The 22732-nt window shown below is 59.4% G+C and overlaps 1 protein-coding gene across 1 annotated transcript; it reads left to right on the forward strand.

The window, feature by feature from the left end:
• Window positions 1-3411: 3411 nt before the first annotated feature.
• Window positions 3412-18256, forward strand: LZTS1 (leucine zipper tumor suppressor 1). The gene is made up of 4 exons (XM_084499458.1): window positions 3412-3489; window positions 13478-13968; window positions 14183-15004; window positions 15773-18256. Exons 2-4 carry the CDS (start codon window positions 13618-13620, stop codon window positions 16439-16441), a joined length of 1842 nt encoding a protein of 613 aa, XP_084355584.1. The 5' UTR covers window positions 3412-3489; window positions 13478-13617; the 3' UTR covers window positions 16442-18256.
• The last annotated feature ends 4476 nt before the right edge of the window (window positions 18257-22732 follow it).

Consider the following 22732-nt stretch of genomic DNA (forward strand, 5'->3'; position numbering starts at 1 on the left):
TCCCCTGCACGCTGCCCGAGTGGCCCTGTGATGGCTGCAGGGCCATATTTTCAGCTCACCTCTTGCTACGGCCTCAATTTGGGGCAGTAACAAGGGTGGATGTTCCCAAGCACAAGGGCAAGCCCATGAAGCCCCGAGTTCCTACAGCAAGGCTCAGACTTCCAGCAGCCCCCTGATGACAGTCAGGGCAGATTTCCAGCACCACCACTTGCAAAAACATCGATTTTTTTCCCCTTGAGAGCTGAAGGGCAGCTGGCTTTACCTGCTGCCTCTTTCTCCTGCCTTGGATGGGAAACACCCGGCCCTGTGGTTTGGGGAAGCAGAGCAGGGCGTGCGCGGGCAGAGCCTGGTCCCCTGCCCGGCTGCTGGCACCGGGACTGCCCCTTCCCTGCACCTCCAGCACTGCCCAGCCCGGTTTCCCAGCTGGTGCCTGCTTTGCTACTTAAAATTCACAAAATTAAGGTGCTGTCTGACCGGTGAACAAAGGTATTTTCTGGGCAGCATCCTCACCCTGTCCCCCCCGGTGCCATTGGAGCCCTCCAAGCCTCCGGAGCATCCCGCGGGTTTGTTTCCTTTTCCCAGGCTTGCCTCACTTCCAGTGTTGCTTCCTAGGCCCGTAGGGAGAGAAGCCATTAGATACACCCACTCCTTGCTTTTAGCACTGGTCTGATTCTCCCGTAATTCCCCTCAATTGGTATGAACTTAGTTTAAGCTATATCCAATTTCAGCGCGATTGTAAATAATTTGTTGGCAAAGAAAAGGGGAAAATATCCCACTTTTGTCATTTCTGCTTATAGTTTCACTTGAAAAACAAGGAAAATGGTACTCTTATTCAATTTATCCAACCTACCCATGCAAATCCACTTAGGGCTGGGCCAGGGTGCCTACGCAGGAGGCCTTTCACCAGGGCTCAGCACCCTGTGGATGGGCTGGGCGTGCACCCTGAGCTCTTCCACGAGCCGCAGTGCCCTTTGCTGTTCTTCTCTGGGGCTACCCTGGCCTGGGAAAGCTTCCAGGTGGCTGGGGAGCGAGGTAACACCACGAGTCAGACTCGTTTGAGGGGGCGAGGACACGGCAGCCGGGGCGAGTGCTGGCTTGCATGGGATGCATGAGCCGGGGAGGACGAGTTTCAGCCGAGGAGGAGCTGCAGGGCCCCTGGGGCGGCCACGCCGGAGGGGACAGCACGGGGACACGGCGGGGCTGGGACACTCGTCACCATCCTGTCCCCAAAGCCAGGAGGGTGCTTGAGCTCCTGAGCTGCATCCCTGCAAAATCTGCCCGCGTCGGGACAGTTCCTGAAAAGCTGCAGATACAACCGCTGGCCCATCTGGTATAAATAACTTCTTGGCTTTGCTGCCGTGTTTTGTTATGACTTACTATAGAAACACGAAGCTCCATTTGAATGAAAATGAATCATAATTTTCTGTATGCCTTTTCCCCTTGAGTGAAATCCTGTTAAACCATTCCTCTACACTCACTGGAATACTTTTCTTCTTCTCCTTCTCTTTCTCCTTTTCCTCTTTCTCCTTCTCCTTTTCTTCCTCCTCATTTTCTTTCTCCTTTTCTTTCTCCTCCTCCTTCCCTTCCTTCTCCTCCTTCTTCTTCCTCTCTTCAATTTTTTAGGTCCTAAAATAGCAAATTCCAGCTGACTGCTTTCAAGGCAACGAGGCACCCGCAGGATTGTGGGAGCGTTGCTCAAATCAGCAGAGAAGCTAACTAAGCTGCCAGGAAACAATATTAAAAAAAGACGGAGAGAGGGGGGGAGGTGGATCTCGTCCGCCGAGCGCCAGCTCCATAAATCAAAGCGCTGCGGTCGGAGCAGAGCCGAAACCTCGCTTCTGCCCTGCTCCACCCCGGCGCAGCTCTTTGTGCTCGGTGTGGTGTGGGGCAGGGCACGGACCTGGCCGCTCCGGTTTGCAGCCCCGCGCGTTCACACGGCGCCGCTCGGCCTCCTGCGTGTGAGCCGGTGCCCAGCCTGTGCTGCTCTCCTCGAGTTTGTGCCGAAGGCAGCCGTGGGGAGACACGAACCCAATCCTCTGGGGACCTGCAGATGGGAGCCACCGTGCGCAAAACCAGTTTGAGACCAGTTCGGTCCCCGTTCCCAAAGCAGCAGCGATGTGCCGGCTCGCTCTGCAGCTGCCAAATCCCCCAAACCCTTCCCCAGGTTGATGTTGGGAGGTGCAGGAGCTGGAACAGGGCTGGGGAGCCCCCGGCTCACCCCCTCGCCGGGTGCAGGTGTGTGCCGGAGCCGGAGCAGCCTCCCCGGCCACATACCTGGCGGGGACGTGGCCGCGCGGCACCGCACGCGGGACAAGTCCCGATGTGCTGCCAGCCACCCTGCGAATTCCTGAGCGCTGCGTCAGCCGGCGACGGCAAACAGGCCTGCTCGGCACGGGCAGGAAATCTGCCCCCGTGTAGGAAGAGATTAACGACCAGGCGAGGAAGGAGGAGGCGAGCGGATCACCCCAGGGGCAGACGTACGGGCAGGGGAGGGATGTGGGAACGTAACTGCGCCTCCAGCCAAGCTGGGAGCAGCGGGACATGGGAGCACTGCTTTTGGTTCCCCCTCAGCTTCCTCCTGGTGCTGGCAAAAGCACACCCCAACACGTTTGCCCCATCATTCTGCAGTCCCACAGGCAGTTGCAGATCTCAGCCCGCTGCATTTGGGACATTTTTGCTACTGGCTGTGCACAAACTCCTGCAGGGCCCGTGCACAGGCTGCAGAAGCTCAGCTCCCCTGTGCCCTGCGTTTATTTGCCTTTCCAGCTGATAAAACCATGCACTCGGGGTGTGTGTGGGGGGGTTGTTTGCAGAGCCAAAGCCACTTCACCGAGCACCAGCCTGAGCACGGCGAGGCTGCCCCACTGCTGGCAGCTCGGCTGGCTCCACAGCAGGCCCAGCTCTGCAGGCACCGTGCCTCAGTTTCCCCACTGCCCTTTGGATATCTCTCACCACAGCCCTGCAGATCAGCTCCCCGTGGTCAGAGGCTCGGGGAACGTGGTTTTATTTCTGCTGTGTGGACGAGCCGTGGCCCAGCCCAGTGGCTGCCCCAATTTGGGGTACCTGAGGCTCCATTTCCATGGTGCCAAGCATCCCCCGCAGCACCCCTTGCTCTCCTTCAGCCCCATCTACGGCCAGAACCAGACCCGGGGGGGCTCAGCAAATCCCCTTCCCCAAACCACAGCCGGCACCCGGTGGTGCTGGGGGGCTGCCTCCGCGCCCCCCCTTGCCAGCACCGCGCTGCGGGGCGCTGCTTGCGGCAGCCGGGGAGGGAAAAGGGAGCTGCGGGCGGGGCTGGGGGGGGGCACGGCCGGGACACAAAGGCCGGGGGCTGCTCCGGGGCGGGCCGATGCGCGGGGCTCCCGGCTCCAGGCTCCTCCTCTGCCGCCGCCGCCGCCGCCGCCGCCGCGCCGGGGATGCTGCGGCCGGGAGCGCACCGGGAGCCCCGCGGAGCGCAGCGCAGCGCCCGGCACCCAGCGGGCACCCGAGGTGGGCCAACCCCGCGGCTTGGGGAGGGGGAAAAGGAGGGACAGGGGAGGAAGGGGACAACTCCGGGGGTGGCCTCCCGCGCTGTTCCGAGGCGGCCGGGGGCGAGGAACGGAGCGCAGAGCCTCGCCGGGGGGGTGCCGCGCACCGGGAGGGGGTACCCGGGGCGCAGCCGGTGCCGGGGTGCTCAGCACAGCGCTGGGCACCGCCTGGAGCCGCCGGTGGCACCGCTCGGAGCTCGGGTACGCGGAGCGGGGGGTGCTGCCCATGGTTTGGGGGGGTGAGGACGGGAGCCCCCCGGCTCGGAGGTGCCCCCGGAGCATCCCAAAGCGAGCGCGGCCCCGGCTGCGCGGCCCCGTGGGGAGCGGGGCCCGCAGGGGCTCGGCTCTGCCCCTTCGCTCCCCGCCAAGTCTGGGAAACTTCTTCTGGAGGCGGCGGGGAAATTCCGCGCCTTCAGCGCCCGGCTTGGGGCTGCTGCTGCTTGCACAGAGCCCCAAGTCCCCGGGGAGGGAAAGAAAGGAGCGGGGGGTTTTTGGGGTGCTGCTGGCACCCAGCCTTCTCCGAGAAAGGGGACTGCGTGCCCGTGTCAGGAATTATCCACCGGTGGTGCCCGGGTGCGTGGGGCAGGACGGGCAGCGAGCGGGTGGGTGGGAGAGGGTTGGCAAGGCTGGGGTCTGGGGGTGGGGGGCACCTCTGGGTGCAAGCCCCGAGGGTTTCGGGGTGCTGGCGTGGCTGCGTGTGAGTGTGTAGCTGGGAATTGCTCCTCTGGCCGTGTTTCAGCCGTTCCTCGGGCGCACGGATGCGTGGCCAGGGCTGGTGCTCATGTCAGCGCCTTGCTCGGTGCGTGTGTGTGTGCAGGGTGCACGGAAACACACGGGGGGAGGTCAGGGCTGCCTGCAGGACACGCAGCCTTTGAGTCCTGGAAAGCCGAGGATTAACCTCAGCCTGTGAAAGCAGTGCTCCAGTGAGGCTGTGGCTGTGGCAGGGCTCAGCTCCGGGCTGTCACTGCTCACTGCTCCGCACGGCTGCGGCTGTCTCCTGCCCTGGCACAGCTTGGCACGGCACGGCACAGCACAGCATGGCACGGCAGGGCTCCCCTCTTCACTCCTCTGGCTGGGGAGTTTGCACCTGGCCGTCTCCGAAGGGAAACTGCAGGGAACACCTCGCTTTTCCTCATGGTTCAGGAGTTTTTGGCCACGGGAGCAGCTTCCCAGCGGGGCCCAACACACGCAGCTTGGCCCAGGCTGGTGGAGGAGCCCCCAGAAGCTCCCACCCGGCCCCACCAAGCACGGCCGTGCCCACACACCCCAGTCCCAGCTGCATCACTGCTACGAGCCCCTTTTCCCCTGTGTCTTTCCAGCTGTTTTTTTTTGTCACCCCCTTCTGCTAACACCCCCGGTGCTGGTGTCAGCCCCTTCCAGCTGTGCCGTGCCCCAAGAAACCTCTTCACAAGAGTCTGTGGGAGCACCCCGGTGCCAGGAGATCTTCTTGCAGTGCTCACGAGTGAGCTGAGGCCTCTGCACCCCTCGCATGCGTGGCTCGGGGTGCTCACAGCGACGGGAGCAGCACCCAGCCCATCTCCCCGAGCAGCTCCCGTGCCCGACCACATTCCTCCGGAGAGCCCGGAGAGCTTGTTTTCCTCTCCGAAGGCTGCGGCGAGTGCAGTGCAAGCAGGAAAAAAAAGAGTCCTCGCGAGTCTCCGCTATCAGCCCTCCCGATAGCATCGCTGCAGACGCTGATTAACCTCCCTTTGAAATAATTGCCAGGGGAGAGCCTGCCCAGCTGCTCCCCGCCTGGACCCAGCCTCTCACACCGGCCCCGCAGCACCGACCTGCCCAGCTCACACCTACACGAGGGTCAGGCACCTCCGAGGGTCTGCGGAGCCCCCCCCAGTACCCGTTTTGTGGTATCCCCCTTGCAATTAATCACCAGGGCCGTTAATCAGTGGGACAACGGCTTGTAAGCGCGAAATCGTCAGAGTGGGGGCAATTAATGGCAGCTGCAAAAGTGCACTCGGGGGCAAATCGCGTGCTTGGGGGGGGTTGGCAGCCCCTGCCGTGCCCCCAGCTGTGCCCGTGCCCCTCCTGCTCCCCGGTGACCCCCTCCTCCTGGCCCCGCGGGCTGCTAAATTGGTCCCGAGTCGTTCCTTGCCACCCACCCCTTAGTCACTCCTCCCTGGCAGGCAGTGCTGCGGAGCGGTGGGAGGCAAACGAATGCGAGACTCGGGCAGGGAAAGGAGGTTTCAAGGGTTTCGAGCAAAGCCCTGCGGGTTTGGGGACCCCCAGGGCAGGCGTCCCGTGCTGAGGGTGCAGGGGGCAGCACATCGGGCACATGAGGAAGGAAAAAAAAGGGGAACCCAACCCACACAGGTGCAGGGATGCTGCCCCAGCCAGCTGCTGCTGCTCTCCTGTCCCGTGCCTCCCTCTGATGATATCGTGCCTCCCTCGAGACCATTCAGAAACCCGTCCCCGCCTGCAGCAGCAAGATCCCAGCTCCAGGCACGCTCGGCGGGACGCTCGGTCACCCCCAGACACCCCACGGTGCGAGGAGCTGCGTGGCCAAGTGTGAAATGATAGTAGCACCGCTCCAAGCTGCTGCTACCGCCGCTTCCCAACCTCCTGCGCTTATAAATATTTTTCCTGGAGGTGGCCGAGCCCCCCCTCGCCTGATTTCCCTCCCGTTGCCTGCTCACGGGGCTGCCCTGGGTGCGTGGTGGGCTGGCTGCAGCTGCAGCAGGGCGCACGGAGCAGGGCACGGGGAGCGGCGGTGCGGCAGGAGTGGGCAGGACCTGCGTGGATGGTTGCCATTGGGGATTAGTTAAAAATAGCAGGGAATGCACAAAGATTTGGCACGTGGGTCACCGAGGCTTTCCTGCACGGGTTGTTTGCTGGCGGTGGGTTTTTGTGCATGTTGATGTTCAGAGAAGCCCCCCTTGGGTATGAAGGCTCAGTGGGCTGGTGCTGGGGAGTGCTGGATGTGTGCACGTGTGGCCACTGCCTGGTTTTGGAGAGCAAAATCCAGGGCAGGGGGCACCCCGTGGCACAAACAGGGCTGGGATTACACCAGAGCTGTCAGAGAGCCCCGTCCCTGCCCCGCTGTGCAGCTGGGGTCTCAGGGCAGCAGCGGTGCCATGGTAAAGACCTTCCTCTTCCTCACACACCGAGTTCTCCTCCAGGGCTGGACAGGGATCTTGTTCACCTCCTCAGGCCTCCGAGCAAGCCAGCTCCTTCCAGCAGAGGGTAGCACAGCGTGTGCCTGCTCCCCTCCTGGCCAAAGGGCCTCCGAAATTATTTATCCCCCTCTGCCAAACCTCTCGCCCTGGACAAGTGGAGTTCCTCTCCTCCACCGGTGTTTTTTAAGGCATTTATTGAGTTTTCCTGCATGCAGAGGGGATAAACGTGGCCACTGGCCATATTGCACAAGCAAAGGAAAGGATGTCAGAGGTTGGAGCTCAGAAGTTGGAAGGAGCATGTCGGTGTTTCATCGCCTTTTAGCGAGACTCCAGTGCTAACAGCAGCAAAACCAGAACCACACCAACAGAAAGCTGCCCAGAAATGCAAGCGCCGGTGTTTATTTTTTTAAAGAATTACACGGCATCTCCATAAGCCAGTTACGGACGATCTCGTTTAAAGGTTAATTGGATATTCCTCGCAGCTTTGATGCACATTTCTCTTCGGAGACACTCGCTCCGTTTGGCAGCCAGGCATTAAAGGGGTGGTGTTCACCATGGGCCAAGGCTGAAAAAAAAAGAGGAGGAGGGAAATAGGAAGCGAGAACTGAATTTGCCTTTTTGTTTTTTGTTTTTTTTTTTGTTTTTTTTTCCCCTTCTGTGGCTGCTGCGCTGAAGGGCTGAGGACTTTTAACACTCTGGAGAGCAAGAGAAGGAGGTGAGGGAGGATGAGGAGGCAGCGGCAGCGCAGCAGATGCTCTCCACGGCAGGGACCGAGCCTGGTTTTTCATCAGCAGGCAGAAGTTGCCTTTTCTCAGCTCCCTCTTGGCGGAACATCGCGCAGGGTACAAAAATACCCGGCATTTAGGCACATCACGGCACAACTGGTGTCTCAGACGGGGAAGGACAGCGCCGAAATATTGCCTTGCTCCCTTCTGGGGCTCGGGAGCTGTGAATCCAGGCACGGACCTGGCCCGGAGAGGTTCAGCTGGGTGGCAGATCTCAATCGAGGTCTTACCTCGAGGGCAGGAGCAACGAGGGCCGTGCTCCTGGCTGCTTCTCAACCGCCTGAGAGAGGGGGGGAGGCAATAAGAGGCGAGAAGATTGCCAGCGGAGCCCCGTCTCCATGGCAGCCCCGCAGCTCCACTTCTAAATTTTCCCCTGTGCACGGAGAGGATGCTTCTCCTCCGTGTGCTCCGGGGGGGCTGCGGCAGAAAGAGCCCCACTTGGGGTGTTTTGTGGCAGCCGGGGAGGGACTGGCTCGTGGAAGAAACCTGTGGCATTAGCAGCTTGGTGTCACCTGGGGGGAACAGGCTCCCCATCCCTCGTTCCTGCCCTGCCCATAGTTAGGGGACAGGGGAAGCAACGTGCCAAGCCCGTGGAAGCAGAAAGCTGGGAGGAGAAGTATCTAGGGCACGTCTCGAGTTACGTGAAGTTCTTGCTATTTCTGGCTGGACCCTTTGCATCGCCTAGACCCCGATGAAAGCACGTGGGAGACGTGTAGGACGCCGGGGGCTGCAGCCCCTCGATGAACGTGGGCACCCCGCAGGCTTTGGGGACGGTGCCTGCAGCTCCCCAGCCCCGCTCGGAGGCACCTGCAGGACGCACGGAGCTGCTGAAGCTGCCTTGGGCACACCAGCCCCTCGCAACCATCCTTTTTGGCTGCCCCCCCCCCCCGCCCCCTTCCAAATCCTCACACCCTGGCAGATTGTGTTTTACAGGGTCGGAAATAGACGCGCGAGAAGGGGCCTCGCGGATCCCAAGTGAAAGCCGGGCTCAGCTGTCACCCACCCCGGCACCAGCTGCCAGCCCCAGACGGTTCCCAAAATAAGCAGCACCGTGGCGGGGAGGCGAGGGCCCCCCCCCCCCCGAAGGCACGGAGCGGCCGCTTCCCACCTGCCAGCCTCATGGGGACGGGCAGCAAGGGATGCGATCGCCTGCACGGTCTTTTTGGGACTGCGAGCTCCCAGGGATGCTAAAACCCTTCCCAAAAAGTTGCCCCGATAGCAGAAAGGTGCTGCCAGGAGCCTCAGTGCGGAGCGGGTCCTGTCGAGGTGCTGATCCCGGTGCTGCAGGAGGTGGCCGTGCCCAGGTGTGCAAAACCTGCAGGAGACAACCCCCCGAGCTTGCCCGAGTTCCCAATTAGCAGGGCTTTAATTGCAGTATTAGTCGCTCGTTAATGGCAAAAGCCAGATGCTCTGAAGTAAGCTGCAAAGCTCTTTCTCCCCAGCCCGGGAATATTTAACCGCGTCTCGTACAAGTGTTCCCTTTGTACCGGGAGCACGACTGCTCTGACTTGCGTGGGCGCTGCTGAATCACTGACGGGTGCCGAATCGGTGCGAGGCTGCTGGCAGGAGCGGGATGGAGCCGCCAGGAGCTCGGGGAAGCTCGGGGGCCACAGGTGCTTTTCCTTCGCACGGAGGCAGGAGAAGGTTGGAACTGGTTCCCTGCCGTATTCCCGTGCAAAAAGGCAGCGCAGCCCTGAGCTGGAGGGCTCTGGGTTTAACCTAAACCAGCACAAGGCTCTGCAGGGATGCAGACACCTGAAGTGGCGGGGCTTTGCTGACTCGCCCCGAATTTCTGCAGCTTGTGCAACCGTCCCCGGGCAGGGCCAGGAGCCTCCCTGCTCCCGCTGAGGGAAACGCGGCGGTTTCCCCACGCAGCGTGAGAGGAAGCTCTCTGCACAGCGGGTGTTGAGTCAATATCCTCCAAAGCTCGCTCTGCCAATATGATTCACTGTCGATTTGAGAAATTCCTCTCATTCTAGCACTGGTTTCCCCAAACGTAGCTTAAGCCAGGTGCCTACAACCTCACAGCGCCGCTTTGCCCTGCTCACCCACAAAGGCCACTTGTCCAGCTCAGGGCCGGGCTCTCCCTCTCCAGATGCCTTGCCCGGATGGGACACGGGTGCATGAAGCTCCTTCGAGCTCTTTCCAAAGCTGATGTGGAGTTTAGCAATGATATTTCGGCTTTCCCAGCAAGGCTGACAGGAGTTAGGGGTGTGGGATAAGGGACAGCCGAGCCATTCTCCCGCAGGGGCTGGGTGCGAGGAGACACCGCTTGGCACTGCTGCTGCTGGGTTTCCAAACGGGTACAGATCCCCTTTTGTTGCTTTTCTCCCCGTTGAGCAATTGAACCTTCACCTCCAGGGCCCAAACGGGATCCCAGTAAGAGCCCAGCTGCCAGGGGACAGTGGCAGGCACGGCCCAGCCTCCGACTGCCGCACTGGCAGCGAGCCCACCCCAACCTCTGCCAAACCCACTGCCGGCTCCTCTAACAAGCCCTAGCCAGGGGGTGTGAATTCTCTCAGTGTTCATTGAAATAACATTAAGTGTGATGGACTCCCGGGCTATTAGAGTGGATGTAACATGTAATTGAGGCTGGTTATTCTTCATCTGGAGTGTCCCCCCTCCGCTAATGGCAAATCAGGGCAGAACACATGGCGCGCGCTTTGTGAGCCCCCGATTCAATTCACCCGCTGCCTCCGATCAAAATGATCCCAATGAATGTCAGTGAATGAGCGTGGGGACAATGAAAGGGAGTGAATGAAAGCCTTGTAATGGGGCCCTGCGCCCGCACCGAGCCACAATTGAGCACCTCGAGGACGGCGGCTGCCTGGGCGGCGTTTGAATTCATTCCCATTAGCGCCATTAGGGCGAAGATTACGGGGTTGGGGCAAGGTCAGTGCCTCCGATGGGGCTCTCCAAACCTCGTCGATGCCATTTCTTCGGAGACTGAACCGAGCAGGGCTGGAGGAGGGCACGAGGAGCAAGGGCTGAGCAGGAGAGGCCGAGCAGGGGCACGGAGATGCTCGCACAGCCTGGTGTTCACCAGCAGCGAGGACGTGGGGTCCTGGTTAATCCAGCAAGTCCCAGTTTTGATTCCAGATCCCAAACCCTGCTCAGTGGGCCTGCTGCTCTCCAAGTTTTGGATTAAGCCGCCTCTTCATAAAATCGTTTAGTCAGATGTTCCAGGTAGCACGTGCATGGCTTTCCACCGTGGAAATGCCCACATTTTTCCCCCGGGGCCACGTTCTTAGCGTCTCAAAGCCCCAAATCCTTGAGCAAAACAAGGGCACATCACCTGGCAGCGATCGAGGGAAAGAGGAAGGAGACTGCTCCTGGATCCAGCTCTTGGCAGCTGCTGCTGCCTCTGTGTTATCTGTGCATCTCCCAACAAACACCCAAATGTGTGGGTGCATCTGCACAGAAACGATGAATAATAATGCAAGAGGGAAAAGGAGTAGGCGAGAGGGTGCAGGGGAGAAGGAAGCTCTCACATACCGGGGGGAGAAGAACAGGATCAGCAGGGAGGGAGTTTTGCTGCAAAGCCCGGAAAGAAACGAAGGCTCCCACTGCGGTGACCTGGCTGGGGAGAGCAGAGAGAAGGGAACTGCCTGGGAAAACTTTGCGAGGAAAAGGGAAAGGCTTCAAGGGAGCTGTGCCGCGAGGAGATAAGATTAAATTCCTGCAGCAAGGGCAGCGACGGGAGAGTTGTTCTGCACGTGATTGCGGGCCAGGCATGATCGGATTTGGGAAGGAATGTGGGACGCCGCTCACTTTTTCCCCTCTTGCTGCAAAAGCAAGCGTGGGGCCAGCCCCGATTCCCCCTGCCCAGACAGCCTGGAGCTGTTTTTGTCAGCAGCCTGTGCCCGGGGGGCTGCGTGGTGCTGGGCTGCACCCACAGGGGCGCACGAGGCAGGGCACCCACTGCAGCCGGGGCGCTTGCATCACTCCTATTTTTGTTTTTCCACCCCCATTTTACACTTTGCAGTATGCCTAACCCAGCTGAACCCTGGGGCTGCTGCCAAGCATGCAAAACCCCTTGATATCTCTCTCTATGCATATGCATACACACATACATATATATATATATGCCTATACATATATAACGAGTAGTTTTTGGTCGGTTCAGCAAACCAATCTGGCTCCCTGTAGCGTCACACGGTCACTAGATCTGACGCAGGGAAAGCCACGAGCACACACGGAGGCTGAGCAGGGCAGGGGACAAATCCAGGCCCCTTTGGGAACCCCAGCCCATGCCCTCTGCTTGCCCGGTGTGCTGCTGAGCTCCCAGCCCCGCTGCCTCCAGCACCTTTTGCTTTCTGCTAAAGCTGTACGGTTGAATGCCAACTCCTCCACGGCTTTCAAAGTGCTCATTTTTAAATCGAAAGAGGGAAGGAGAAGAAAAAGACGTGCCCGGCCCTCCCAGGCATGCGTAGGAGGGCTGGGATTGATTGAAACGCCTCCTGCCAAGAGACTGGAAAGTCCCAGCTCTCTCTCCCCAGTGTTTCTCCCATCTTCTGCAGGCACTCAAAATAAAATAAAATTAATTATAATAAAAAAATCAAGGAGGCAGCAGCCCGAGGGACACCCACGGGGTGCTCAGGAGCTGCGGACCTGCACCGTAGGGCACCAAAGCTCCCCAAAACCTCAGCCATCGGTGTGCGTGAACAGACCGCTGCCTTCCCCTCGCCGGCTCACACATGTTGAACGCTGTCTCCGAGATGCCACAGCGAGAGCTGGCAGCTTTTGTGCTGTGACACTGCCTTTTTTCTTCGGCAGGCAGATACACACAGGCACGGTGTCGGGAACACGCCGGCGGAGCAGCCTTCTGTGCCAATTATCCTGTTCCCTGCAGCGCTTCCTCCCCCTCCGCGCACATGATGCCTCTTACCCTGTAGAAATGAATGAATCCGAAGTCATCGATCACTTTTAACATAGCAGCAGCTCAGGCCCCGCTCCTTGCTTGCTTCTCTTAATCTCTCGAAAATGGATTTAGGGATTAAAGTGGATATTCTGTCTTTCTGGGGCTTTTGTCTGACACTTAATCAATCTGGGTCCTCAGGGCACAGAGGTAAAGGAAACAAATAAAGGTGAGGGATGAGCACGGGCTGCAGTTGTCCTGCTCAGGGTGCAGAGGAGCCAGCACAGGATCCCGACAGAAAGTCAGGAGAGGAGGAAACGTGGGAGCAGCTCCCCAGGGCTGTAGGGTGCAAGCAGGCAGCACCCAACCCAAGCATTGACCCCATCCATCCTTTGGGTGCTGAGCACCCCGGTGCAGAGCCCGGCAGCATGGAGCAGTGAGCAGGCAGCGGGGAGGTTTCCGATTGTTCACGCTCCCCAAGTGACTCAGCCACCAAACAATTCCCCTTTTCTCTCCCGGCTTCCTATGCAACCTGGATTTAGCTCACTTTGATTGTGCTCTAATTTCTGCCTACCAGCAGCTCAGCCCCCTTCTCCCCACCTCACCCTTTAATTACCCAGCTGGAAGGTGCATCTCCATTATCTTCCTGACACCGGGAGCCGAGCACTGCACAGGCCACCAGGAGCTGGGATTTTTTTCTCTCTCCCCCCCCTGCTAACAAAGAGAATTAATGCAGAGCCCTGCATACCTCTGAACCGTAATCGCAGCGCTCAGCGCACACACACACAACGCCTCTCCTCTCGTCGTCTTAAGTGCTGCACCGGCATTAAGCGTAATTAAGCCTCACAGCATCCCTTTTCAGGCAGGTTAAGAGGAGCACTGGAAATTGGAGAGAAATCCGGGAGCCAGAGGCTGCTGCAGGAGCAGCTGTGACTGCGCTGAGCGCGGCTGTCAGGAGACCACATCCATCCAGCAGGGCACAAGCCAGTGTTGAAACCAGCCCTTGACAGGCACCACAGATCGCTACGAATCCCTCTCCTTATTTTCAGAGCTTGCTGTGCAGCCCCATGAGGCTCCTGGTGTGCTCAGCCCATGGGTGCAGGATTGTCCCGGGGGTGCAGAATCCCACCCGTCCCCCCTCCCCTGCCCTGCTCACCCCTCTTTTTACCCCCGCAGGACCTCAGCTCCGGGCTGCAGCGAGATCTTTGCTATGATTGCAGCAGCGGCCGGCTCTGCCCGCTGCCCGGACGCCCCCCAAGCGCGCTGCCCCGCCGGGCCCCGATCCCCACACCGTGTGCCCCCTTCCTGGGAGCAGCATGGGCAGCGTCAGTAGCCTCATCTCCGGCCACAGCTTCCACAGCAAGCACTGCCGAGCCTCCCAGTACAAGCTCCGCAAGTCGTCCCACCTGAAGAAGCTCAACAGGTACTCGGACGGGCTGCTGCGCTTCGGCTTCTCGCAGGACTCCAGCCACAAATCCGCCTCCAAAAGCAGCAAGAATGAGGACTTCTTTTACATCAAGGTCAGCCAGAAGGCGCACGGCTCCCACCGCCCGGACTACACCTCGCTCGCTGGCGGGGAGCTGGGCGGTCAAGCCGGCACCAGCGGCGTGGATTTTGGGACGCCCACGCCTCAGAAGCTGATGCCCTTCCCCGGTCAGCTGGATGTGGTCAGTAGGGGAGAAATCGTCCCTGATATGGGGGTTCCTGCCCCGTGGTGGCAGCAGTTATGGGGTGGGGAAGTGCATGGGGCTGGTCTTTGATGGGTTTTATCACAAGGCTGCAGCTGGAGGGGTCTCTGTGCTTTTGGGGGAGGCAGAAGGGATGAAGGAAAGGTGCTGACGTGGTGTGGGTTTGTGCTGATGGGCTCTGCTCTTCCCACAGGGTGCAGAGAAGCCCGCTGCACGACCCACCGCCTTCAAGCCGGTGCTGCCCCGCTCCGGCGCCATCCTCCACTCCTCCCCGGAGAACGGGGGGCACCTTCCCCAGCAGCTTCACCCCCCGGACAAAGGCAAGGAGCAGGAGCTGAAGCCGATGCCATGCTCGGGGGGGCTGTCCGACTCGGGCAGGAACTCCATGTCCAGCCTGCCGACGCACAGCACCAGCAGCAGCTACCAGCTCGACCCCCTCGTCGCCCCCCTGGGGCCCATCAGCCGCTTCGGGGGCTCGGCGCACAACATCATGCAGTGTGCCGTCATCCAGGACAGCAACATGATGAGCCTCAAGGCCATGTCCTTCTCCGACGGGGGCAACAAGATCCTCAACCCCGGCAAAGCCCCCAACCACCACGCCGCCGAGAAGACCACTTGCATCCGCTCGCCCATCTCCACGGACGAGTCCACCATCCAGGAGCTGGAGCAGAAGCTGCTGGAGAGGGAGGGAGAGCTGCAGGAGCTGCAGCTGAGCTTCGAGGAGAAGGAAATCAGCTCCTGCCAGGCCTACGAGGAGAAGCAGCGGCGCTGCAAGGAGGAGCTGGAGGGCCTCAAGCAGAAGTGCAACAGCAAGCTCAAGCAAACCTCGCAGAAAACCCAGCGGACGCAGCAGGTCCTCCACCTCCAGGTCTTCCAGCTGCAGCAGGAGAAGAAGCAACTCCGGGAGGAGCTGGAGAACCTGATGAAGGAGCAAAATCTGCTGGAGACCAAGCTGAGGTCCTACGAGAAGGAGAAGACCAGCTTCGCCCCAGCGCTGGAGGAGACTCAATGGGAGGTAAGCGGCACCGGGATGGGGCCGAAAGCAAAGGGTGCACGGGGGAGGAGATGGCTCCAGGACCAACAGCAAACCAGCAGCTTTTCCCCATTTTATACCCACACCTTTAGCAGCACAGGGGGCTGAGCAGTGCAGGGGGGAGCGTGCAACCAGCCCATGCCCCTTCCATACCCAGGAGGTGGATATTTAAGCCAAGGAGAGCCCCAGTCTGTCACCTGGTGGCTCTCAGCTGTAGCTCGCTGCCCCTTTAGCCCCTCAGCACTTCACATCGTATGAGGAAAAAACTGCTACATTAAATAATAATAATAAAAAAGTCAGTCATTAAAATAACTTAGTGCTTCCAACCTCCAGTGCAGGGATTTTCAGGCTGCCTGCCCCGAGGGAGCAGCAGGGGGCTGCCGTCCCACAGACCTTGCTGTGGTCATTTATTAAAAAGCAGTAAAACCTCCCACCCCACGCCAAAGCTTGATTTTCTTACTGATTGGGTGTCAAATGGGTGTCAAAGACACCCCAAGTTATAGGATATGATCCCAATCCCTCCCCGTAAACCCTGCCACCATCCCACCCACGGGGTCCCACCAAGAGTAGCTGATGCTGACACCCAAAAGCCATCCCTGGGATCATCAGTCCCAACCCTAATGGGGCATAGGGGGGAGCTCAGTGGGATTTTGCTGCCCTGCACCCATGGGTGCCCCATCCCGTGGGGTTCAGCCCCACTGTGGGTGCTCCCCGAGCACCCTAACCCGGGTGCTGCCTCCCTGCCCGCAGGTGTGCCAGAAGTCGGGGGAGATCTCCCTGCTGAAACAGCAGCTGAAGGAGTCCCAGACCGAGCTCAACACCAAGACCTCCGAGATCCTCAGCCTGAAGGCTCAGCTGAAGGAGGTGAGGGCCAAGATGGACGGGCTGGAGATGAAGACCCAGGACCTGGAGGGCTCCCTGCGCACCAAAGCCATGGAGCTGGAGGTGTGCGAGAACGAGCTCCAGCGCAAGAAGAACGAGTCCGAGCTGCTGAGGGAGAAGGTGAACCTGCTGGAGCAGGAGATCGTGGACCTGCGGACGGAGCTGGCCGTCCTCAAGGAGCAGCTGAGTGAGGCCCGGGACGGGGCCAGGCCCTGCCCGGCCATGGCGGACGATGCTCAGGCCCTGCAGGGAGAGGTGGAGAGGCTGCGGGCCGAGCTGAAGGCCGAGCGGGACAACAACGAGCAGATGACCTCCGGCTTCCAGCACGAGCGGCAGACGTGGAAGGAGGAGAAGGAGAAGGTGATTCACTACCAGAAGCAGCTGCAGCAGAGCTACCTGCACATGTACAAGAGGAACCAGAACCTGGAGAAGATGCTCCAGCAGCTCGCCGCTGGGGAAGACGGCAAGGAGCCCATCGAGCTGGACATACCCGGCGCCGACGTCCCCTACGAGGACATCATCGCCACCGAGATCTGACCCCTTCTCCTCCTTGTACAGTCGAGATGAGCCATGTATTTATTAGCGGAGCTGGCGGCCTGGCCAGCTCCTCTCCCTCCCCGCGTCGCCCCGCGGCGTGCCCGCCGCTGCCTGTCGTGTTGCAGAGGTGAAGAAGCCACTCGTGCCAATGGTGACGTGCCAGCAGCCCCCCTCATCCCCCCTGCCCCTCAGTAGGACCGAGAAGCTGGTGACGGGGGCGGGCAGGGCAGCAAAAGCTCGGGGAACAAAATGAAGCAGGACCCCCGCGGTGGCACGGCTCTGGGGACATCACCAGCTTCGAGAGGAAAAGCCCCCAGCACATCGCCACCGCAGCATGGGGAAAGCACGGAGCTGCTCTCGAGTTATTGATCTTTCACCAGCTGATGTTGGGCACACCGGGAGCCATGGAGCCAGCCCGTGTGCCCCAGCTGAGGCTGGAAGCCCTGACCCCTTCCTCCTGTCCTCCAGCTCCTGCAGTGCCTCGGGAAGGACCCTGCACACACACACACACACACATGCACACACTGATTTGCACCCATGGACAGGAGCAACCCTCAGCATGCCCTGTGCACAGGGGGAAGCAGCAGCTCCCGGAGGGACTCACGGCCATCAGCTCGCCCGAGGCACCTGCCAGGAGGTGCCTGGTTCCCAGAGGTGCCTCTCGGGAAGCAAATCGCCTTCCAGCTTCAGGGAGCAGAAGGTGGAAGTAGCCAGAAATCAGCAGGGCTTTCTATTTTTAAAGAAAACCCAGAGTGAAATGCTTCCTGCCTTCTCTGTATCTTTTTAGAGTCGCAGCAACCAAAAATGCAGATTCTTTTCCCCCTATTCTCCCACCACAGCAGTCACTCCTGCCCCAGGCTGAGCCAGCACCCAGCACCAAGCCCCTTACACCCACCACCCACATCGGCATCACCTCCCACCCACGACCACCGTGCACCCGCACATCCCTCGTCCCCATATCCTCACCCAAAGCCCCCCAGTCCCTGCTGCAGAGCTCAGGGACCCTCCGGCGTGCCCACAACACAGCTCAGTGCCCCTCGCCCCGCTCCAGCCAGCCGGCACACGCAACACACAGAAACCAGTCCGTGCCTTCTGTACCGCCCCGGCACATCCCTGCTGAGCCCAAGCCACGGCCCGCTGGAGAAGAGCAAACCCCAGACTCCAAATCTGGCCCTTGAGATGCAGGGCAGGGATGGCCACAACGTCGGGATGGCCACCACATTGGGACGGCCACCCTGTGCCCAGTTTTGGAGAGCCAAAAGAGCAGGGGACGAGGGATGGCTCCCAGTGCCTAAAGCACCGGCTCCGCACCCGGCTCCTCTCCAGCTGGGATTTTCTGCATCACCCAAGCCATATCCTTGCCCCGAGCGGCTCTGTCCCCCCCCAGCACACCCCCCAAGCCGAGCCAGAGCCCCTCTCCCACGAGCTTTTCCCGTGCCAAGCGCGCGCAGGCGGGCGCGGAGAGCCTTGCCCGTCCACCCAGCCCCGTTCCTGCCCGTCCCCGTCCCCGTGCCCCCATCCCCGTGTCCTCAGCAGCCAGCGCTGTACGATGTGATCGCCCGGAGGCGTCGCCGTGCTGCCTTTGCACAACGCTGTGTGTGACCGTATGCATCGCAGATGTGTCGCTCCCCGGTGTGAGTAGCGGCTGCCCTGCCCCGCGGCGGCCGCAGCCTGTACAGATAATTATTTTTTTCTGCAGTTTTTTTTTGTTGTTTTCCTTTTTTTTTTTTTTTTTTTGGATGTTATTTCTGGTGACTGATGTAAACTACTGGTAATTTTATGGTTTTATTTATAAATAAATTTTTTTAAAACTTCCCTTGGGCTCTCCGAGTGCCTGCTTCGGTGGCAGTCAGAGCGCTTCTGCCACCGGTGAGCACCCGAATTTCTCCGTGCCCCTCTCCAGGGCACATCACCCCCCCAATCAATGCACCATCTATCACAGCAGGCACCACGATCCCCTCTGGGGACATCCTTCCACCTGGCCCTGCTCGTTTCCAGCCCTGCCAGTGCTTTCCTGCATGGGCAAGCGGCGTTATCTCTGCTTTGCAGCTGGGATAACCCATGCAAGGCAAAGCAGCGAGCGAGTGTGGGGGTGCTGGAAAGGAGGAGATAATCCCCCCTCGTCCTCCCAGCCCTGCAGACGGGTCGATTTTTGTCCCTCCCTGGTGATGGAGCCAGAGAAAACAATTACAGAGATACAGGGAAAACACCTTAGCAAAAGCCGGTGCATGTTTTGACTATTTAACACTGTTTTTACCCAAAACTGGGAACACAAAACAAGGGGAGCACTCCAGCTGCAGACAAAACCACTCATCCCGACTCACCAGGCTGCTCCGTGCCCCAAAACCACGGCCGGTACCAGCCCCAGCCCCGCTTTCCAGGGAAACCTTGGCATCGCTGGCGCTGCCTGGGGCGCAAGGCAGGTTTATTTTTAGAGCCTTTGAAAACTGCCGAGGAGAAAGCAGCGAGAAAGCCGTGCGTGCGAGCCCAATCTTCCCTGAGTGGCACCTTCTGTTGCAAAACACCTCCGGGTGCCGCCGGCTCAGCCGGGCTTATCCCCGTGTTTGGGTTTAGGGCAGCGGCAGGGAGGAGCCCCTGGGCCCGCTGCTGTCCCAGCTCATCCTAAATTATCCCACAGAACGTCCCCAGCCCACGGAGGACACAACAGGGACTTAACGGGGCCACCTTTGTCCCAATGTGGTGCCGTGGCCCCGCTGCAGTGACAGCCCAGCAGCCAGGGCAGGGAGAGGGAAATGGGAAAGAGCTGGAGGGAGCCGAGATCTCAAATATCCAGGACGCCCAGGAGGAGTGTAGGAAGGAGCACAAAGCCCCGGTGAGATGGGTAAAGCCATTTCCCATCCCGTTCTGGACATGAGCAGGGCAGCACCAGGGTGCTGAGCACCAAGCACACGGGGTGCAGCTGGCTCGGGAGATGGGGGCACAGGGAGAAGCCCCAATAACTCCTGCATCACCCCACGGGCACTGGGGTTCCCTGCTCCACGTTAGGGCTGCCCCAGCTGCCCCAGCCCAACCCTCAACAGAAGGAGGCTGAATTAGCTGTTGAACTAATCAGCGGATGCAAATCAGCTCGGAGACAGAGGAAAGCTGATTTGCATCTTCTCTTAACACCCCGGTGCCACCGCACCAGTTTCTGGCCACAGGGAGGAGTGGAGGGGGGGGGGGGGGCTGAGTCGGTCCCAAAAATCTCAGCAGGGCCAGGACCGGAGCTGCCTTTGAAAGAGCAATTAAAGCGAGCCACCTTGCGTACGCAGGGCGACGGAGGGTGGGAGGCAAAGCTGCTTTTGATGTGCAAATAACCCGCAGCGAGCTCTCCCCACCAGCCCCTGCCTTGCATCTGCCAGGCGGGCTGAAAACCCAAGGGGCAGGGTGGGGGGGGAACGGGGCCCATATTTGCTCGCCTCCCTTCCCCAAGCAGACGCCAGCTGTCGCGTGCTGCTCCGAGGGACCCAAGCGGCTGAAATCGGGCGGCGAAGGGGGGAGGATAAGAGCCGCAGGCAGTCCTCGTTAGTCATTACTCAGAAAACAAAAAGCAAAAAAAAAATAAAAGGGGGGGGGAAACGCTGTGTAAACGCACCAAGGCGGCAGCTGTGAGATCTGCACGTCCCATTTAGCACGGTACCTGCTGTCTGCGTGCGGTGAAATATTGCTGTTTGCTCAGCACCCGGGGACGCAGCCCCATGGCAGGGTGTCCCTCACCTGCAGACAGCCCAAAGCCTTGTTCCCTCTGCGGGGTTTCTAAAGCTCTCACCCCCCAAGGGATTTGTTGATCCTGGACCATCACCACGTGCCCGGGTCTCCTTTGCTCCCTGGTGGGGCGAGCAGGAGGAGAGCTGGTGGACCATCGCTTTGGGGATGAGGGAAGCTCATCCAGGCTGGGGGACGCCCCCATTTCTATGCACATTTCTGCGGCTGGTGTCACCAACTGCAGCCCCTCGTCCCCGTTTATCTCAGGATCAGGGTGCCCAGAGAGGCTTTGCCCACTGTGAGCCATCAGCCCGCTGGTGGCTCAGAGAGGGACACCCCAAAAAGCCCCTTTGCTTTCCCTTCCCTTTGAGCTGTGGGAAGGGCCACGTTCCCAGCGCCGTGCTAAAATAGCTGAGCTGCAAGCCCCAGCCTGCTCCCGGGGCCTCTGGCTGATGCTAGCTGGAGCTATTTTCATCCTTCCCCTCTTGCAGGGCCCCGTGCCAGGCTTAGGATGTTTGCTACCTGCAGGACAGGCTGTGGTGAGCTGGGGGACCCGCTGGTGAGGTCGCAGTGATGCCGTGCCCGTGCTGGCAGCCCCATCTCCTCCAGCAGCTGGAGCCGGGAGGAAAACGGAGCTCTCTGCCCAGTTTTGTGCCTCTGGAGCCAGCAGGGAGCAGGCTCAGGTGTGCTCAGCCCTCCTGGCACAGAGAACAACAAGCAAAGCTGAATTAGCTCCCCCAGGTAGGAGCTGGAGAGCCCCAGCAGGCTGGTTTTGGGGCTGAAAGCGCAATCCTTGACCTTACAAAGCCACGTGAAACAAAACAGAAGCAGCCCTGCTCAGAAACTGCATTTAGAGTCAGTGGCCAAGAAGCATCCCTGTGTGCAGCGCTGCTTCCAGCAGGTCTTGTAATTTCTGCACCACAAAATATTTAATAGGAAAAAAATGCCCCCTTTAGCCCCATTTCCAGGTGATGCAGGACCCGAAGCAGCCCTGCCCTGGTGCAGGAGCTGCAGGCAGCAGCTGGCTCCGTCCCCCCTCTGCTCGCCCAGGCAGGGCAGGCAGTGCCGCTGCGTGGCTGCCGCGCTCCACCGCAGCCTCTCCTGGTGAGCAGAGCGCTCCTGCACGCTGCAGACCTCGCAGGGGATATTAAGATAAAGGCAAAATGCTTTTCATTTCGCTCCGAGTGTTTGCGAGGGCCACGCATATTTGCAGGTATCTTGTGAGAGGCAGCTGCCTGCTGCGCTCACCCACCCGCAGGAATGCCCGCACAACCTTTGTCCCCAGCACACGCCACCCAGAAGGATTTCAGGAATCCGCTGGACTTTGGAATTTCTCCTCTTCCTCCTGTTCTGAAAACCTGGGCTAAGCGCTCAGCGTGCTGCCCCCTGCTAATGAAGGCAGGCACATGCTTAACCACAGGTCTCCCTTAAGAGAGAGCCACAAGCTGAGCTGGTGAGTGGGTAGAAAACATCAACCGTGCCCTGATTTATTTTGTTTTTGAAGCCATCACATTTGTAGTACACTACATCCTCCTTCCTCTTCCTCCACAGCTTTAAACAACCACCATCTTTCAAGCTGCGGGATGATCACAAGGCCATTATTAATGCCAAGGCCATGGGATTTGTAACGTAGCATCACTCTCGGTGAAAAAGCTACTGCCAGAACCAGCCTGGACGTTTAAATGAATTTTTAAAAAAAGAGGTAATGTCTTCATCTACCCCCAAGGACTTCTTGTACCGCCACCTAAGCAACAGCTTGAGCTGTAGCATAGCAGAAGAGTTAATAAGAGAAGACCCAAGACAGCCTCAGGCTTTTATCACTCAGAACAAACTCTTGTTTACAGAGCTGGTGTCAGAGCTGCTCAGGAAGTCGGGGCACAATTCTTGAAAGATGAATGGCAACATCAGCGGAGAGGCACTCCTGCCTCATCTCTCAGGCAAGCAGATGCAGTGTTTTTGATGTGTGTGTGTTCAGCAAAGGAAGGGATGCGTGGGTTAGCCCCAGCTCTCCGGGTTACATCAGGAAGAATCCCAGATCTCCCCATTTCACGCTGCTCTTACACCTCTCACCTTCACCAGCCTCCAGCAGGGAAACACCTTGGGCAGTTAATTCATGTAAAGGGACTGGCACCAGGGATTTACGTAGCTGTGCCCAACACCAGAATAAACCTACCCAGGCCACCGCTCCCCCTCACCCCTAGTAAAGTCAACATACTCCCTAAGGCCACTTCCAAGAAGCCTTTTAAGGTTTCTTTTAAGGTTTCCCAGCCTCCTGCAGCACAAACTGCCAATTGAGATTCATGCGGAAACTCTGGGATCACGCTGTGATTGCAGCAGCCACCCACTCAACCAGCGCAAAGCGTTCAGTCCTGGAGCTGGAGGCCAAATCCTGCTCACCAGAAGCCACCAGCTCCAGTAATAACGCGGCATGCGGCTCAAGCAGCCCTCACTGCAGACAGAACTGAAAAATGTTGGGTTTCAGCAGATTAAATATTTTCATTTGTGTAAACGGGCAACAAAGGACATCTTAGCCACTGCAGAAAGACCCCAAGTTGTTTTTAACCACAGAACCACAAGAACTTCTGG

This window comes from Aythya ferina (genome assembly GCF_964211825.1).
Source record: "Aythya ferina genome assembly, chromosome: 27".
Taxonomy (NCBI): domain Eukaryota; kingdom Metazoa; phylum Chordata; class Aves; order Anseriformes; family Anatidae; genus Aythya; species Aythya ferina.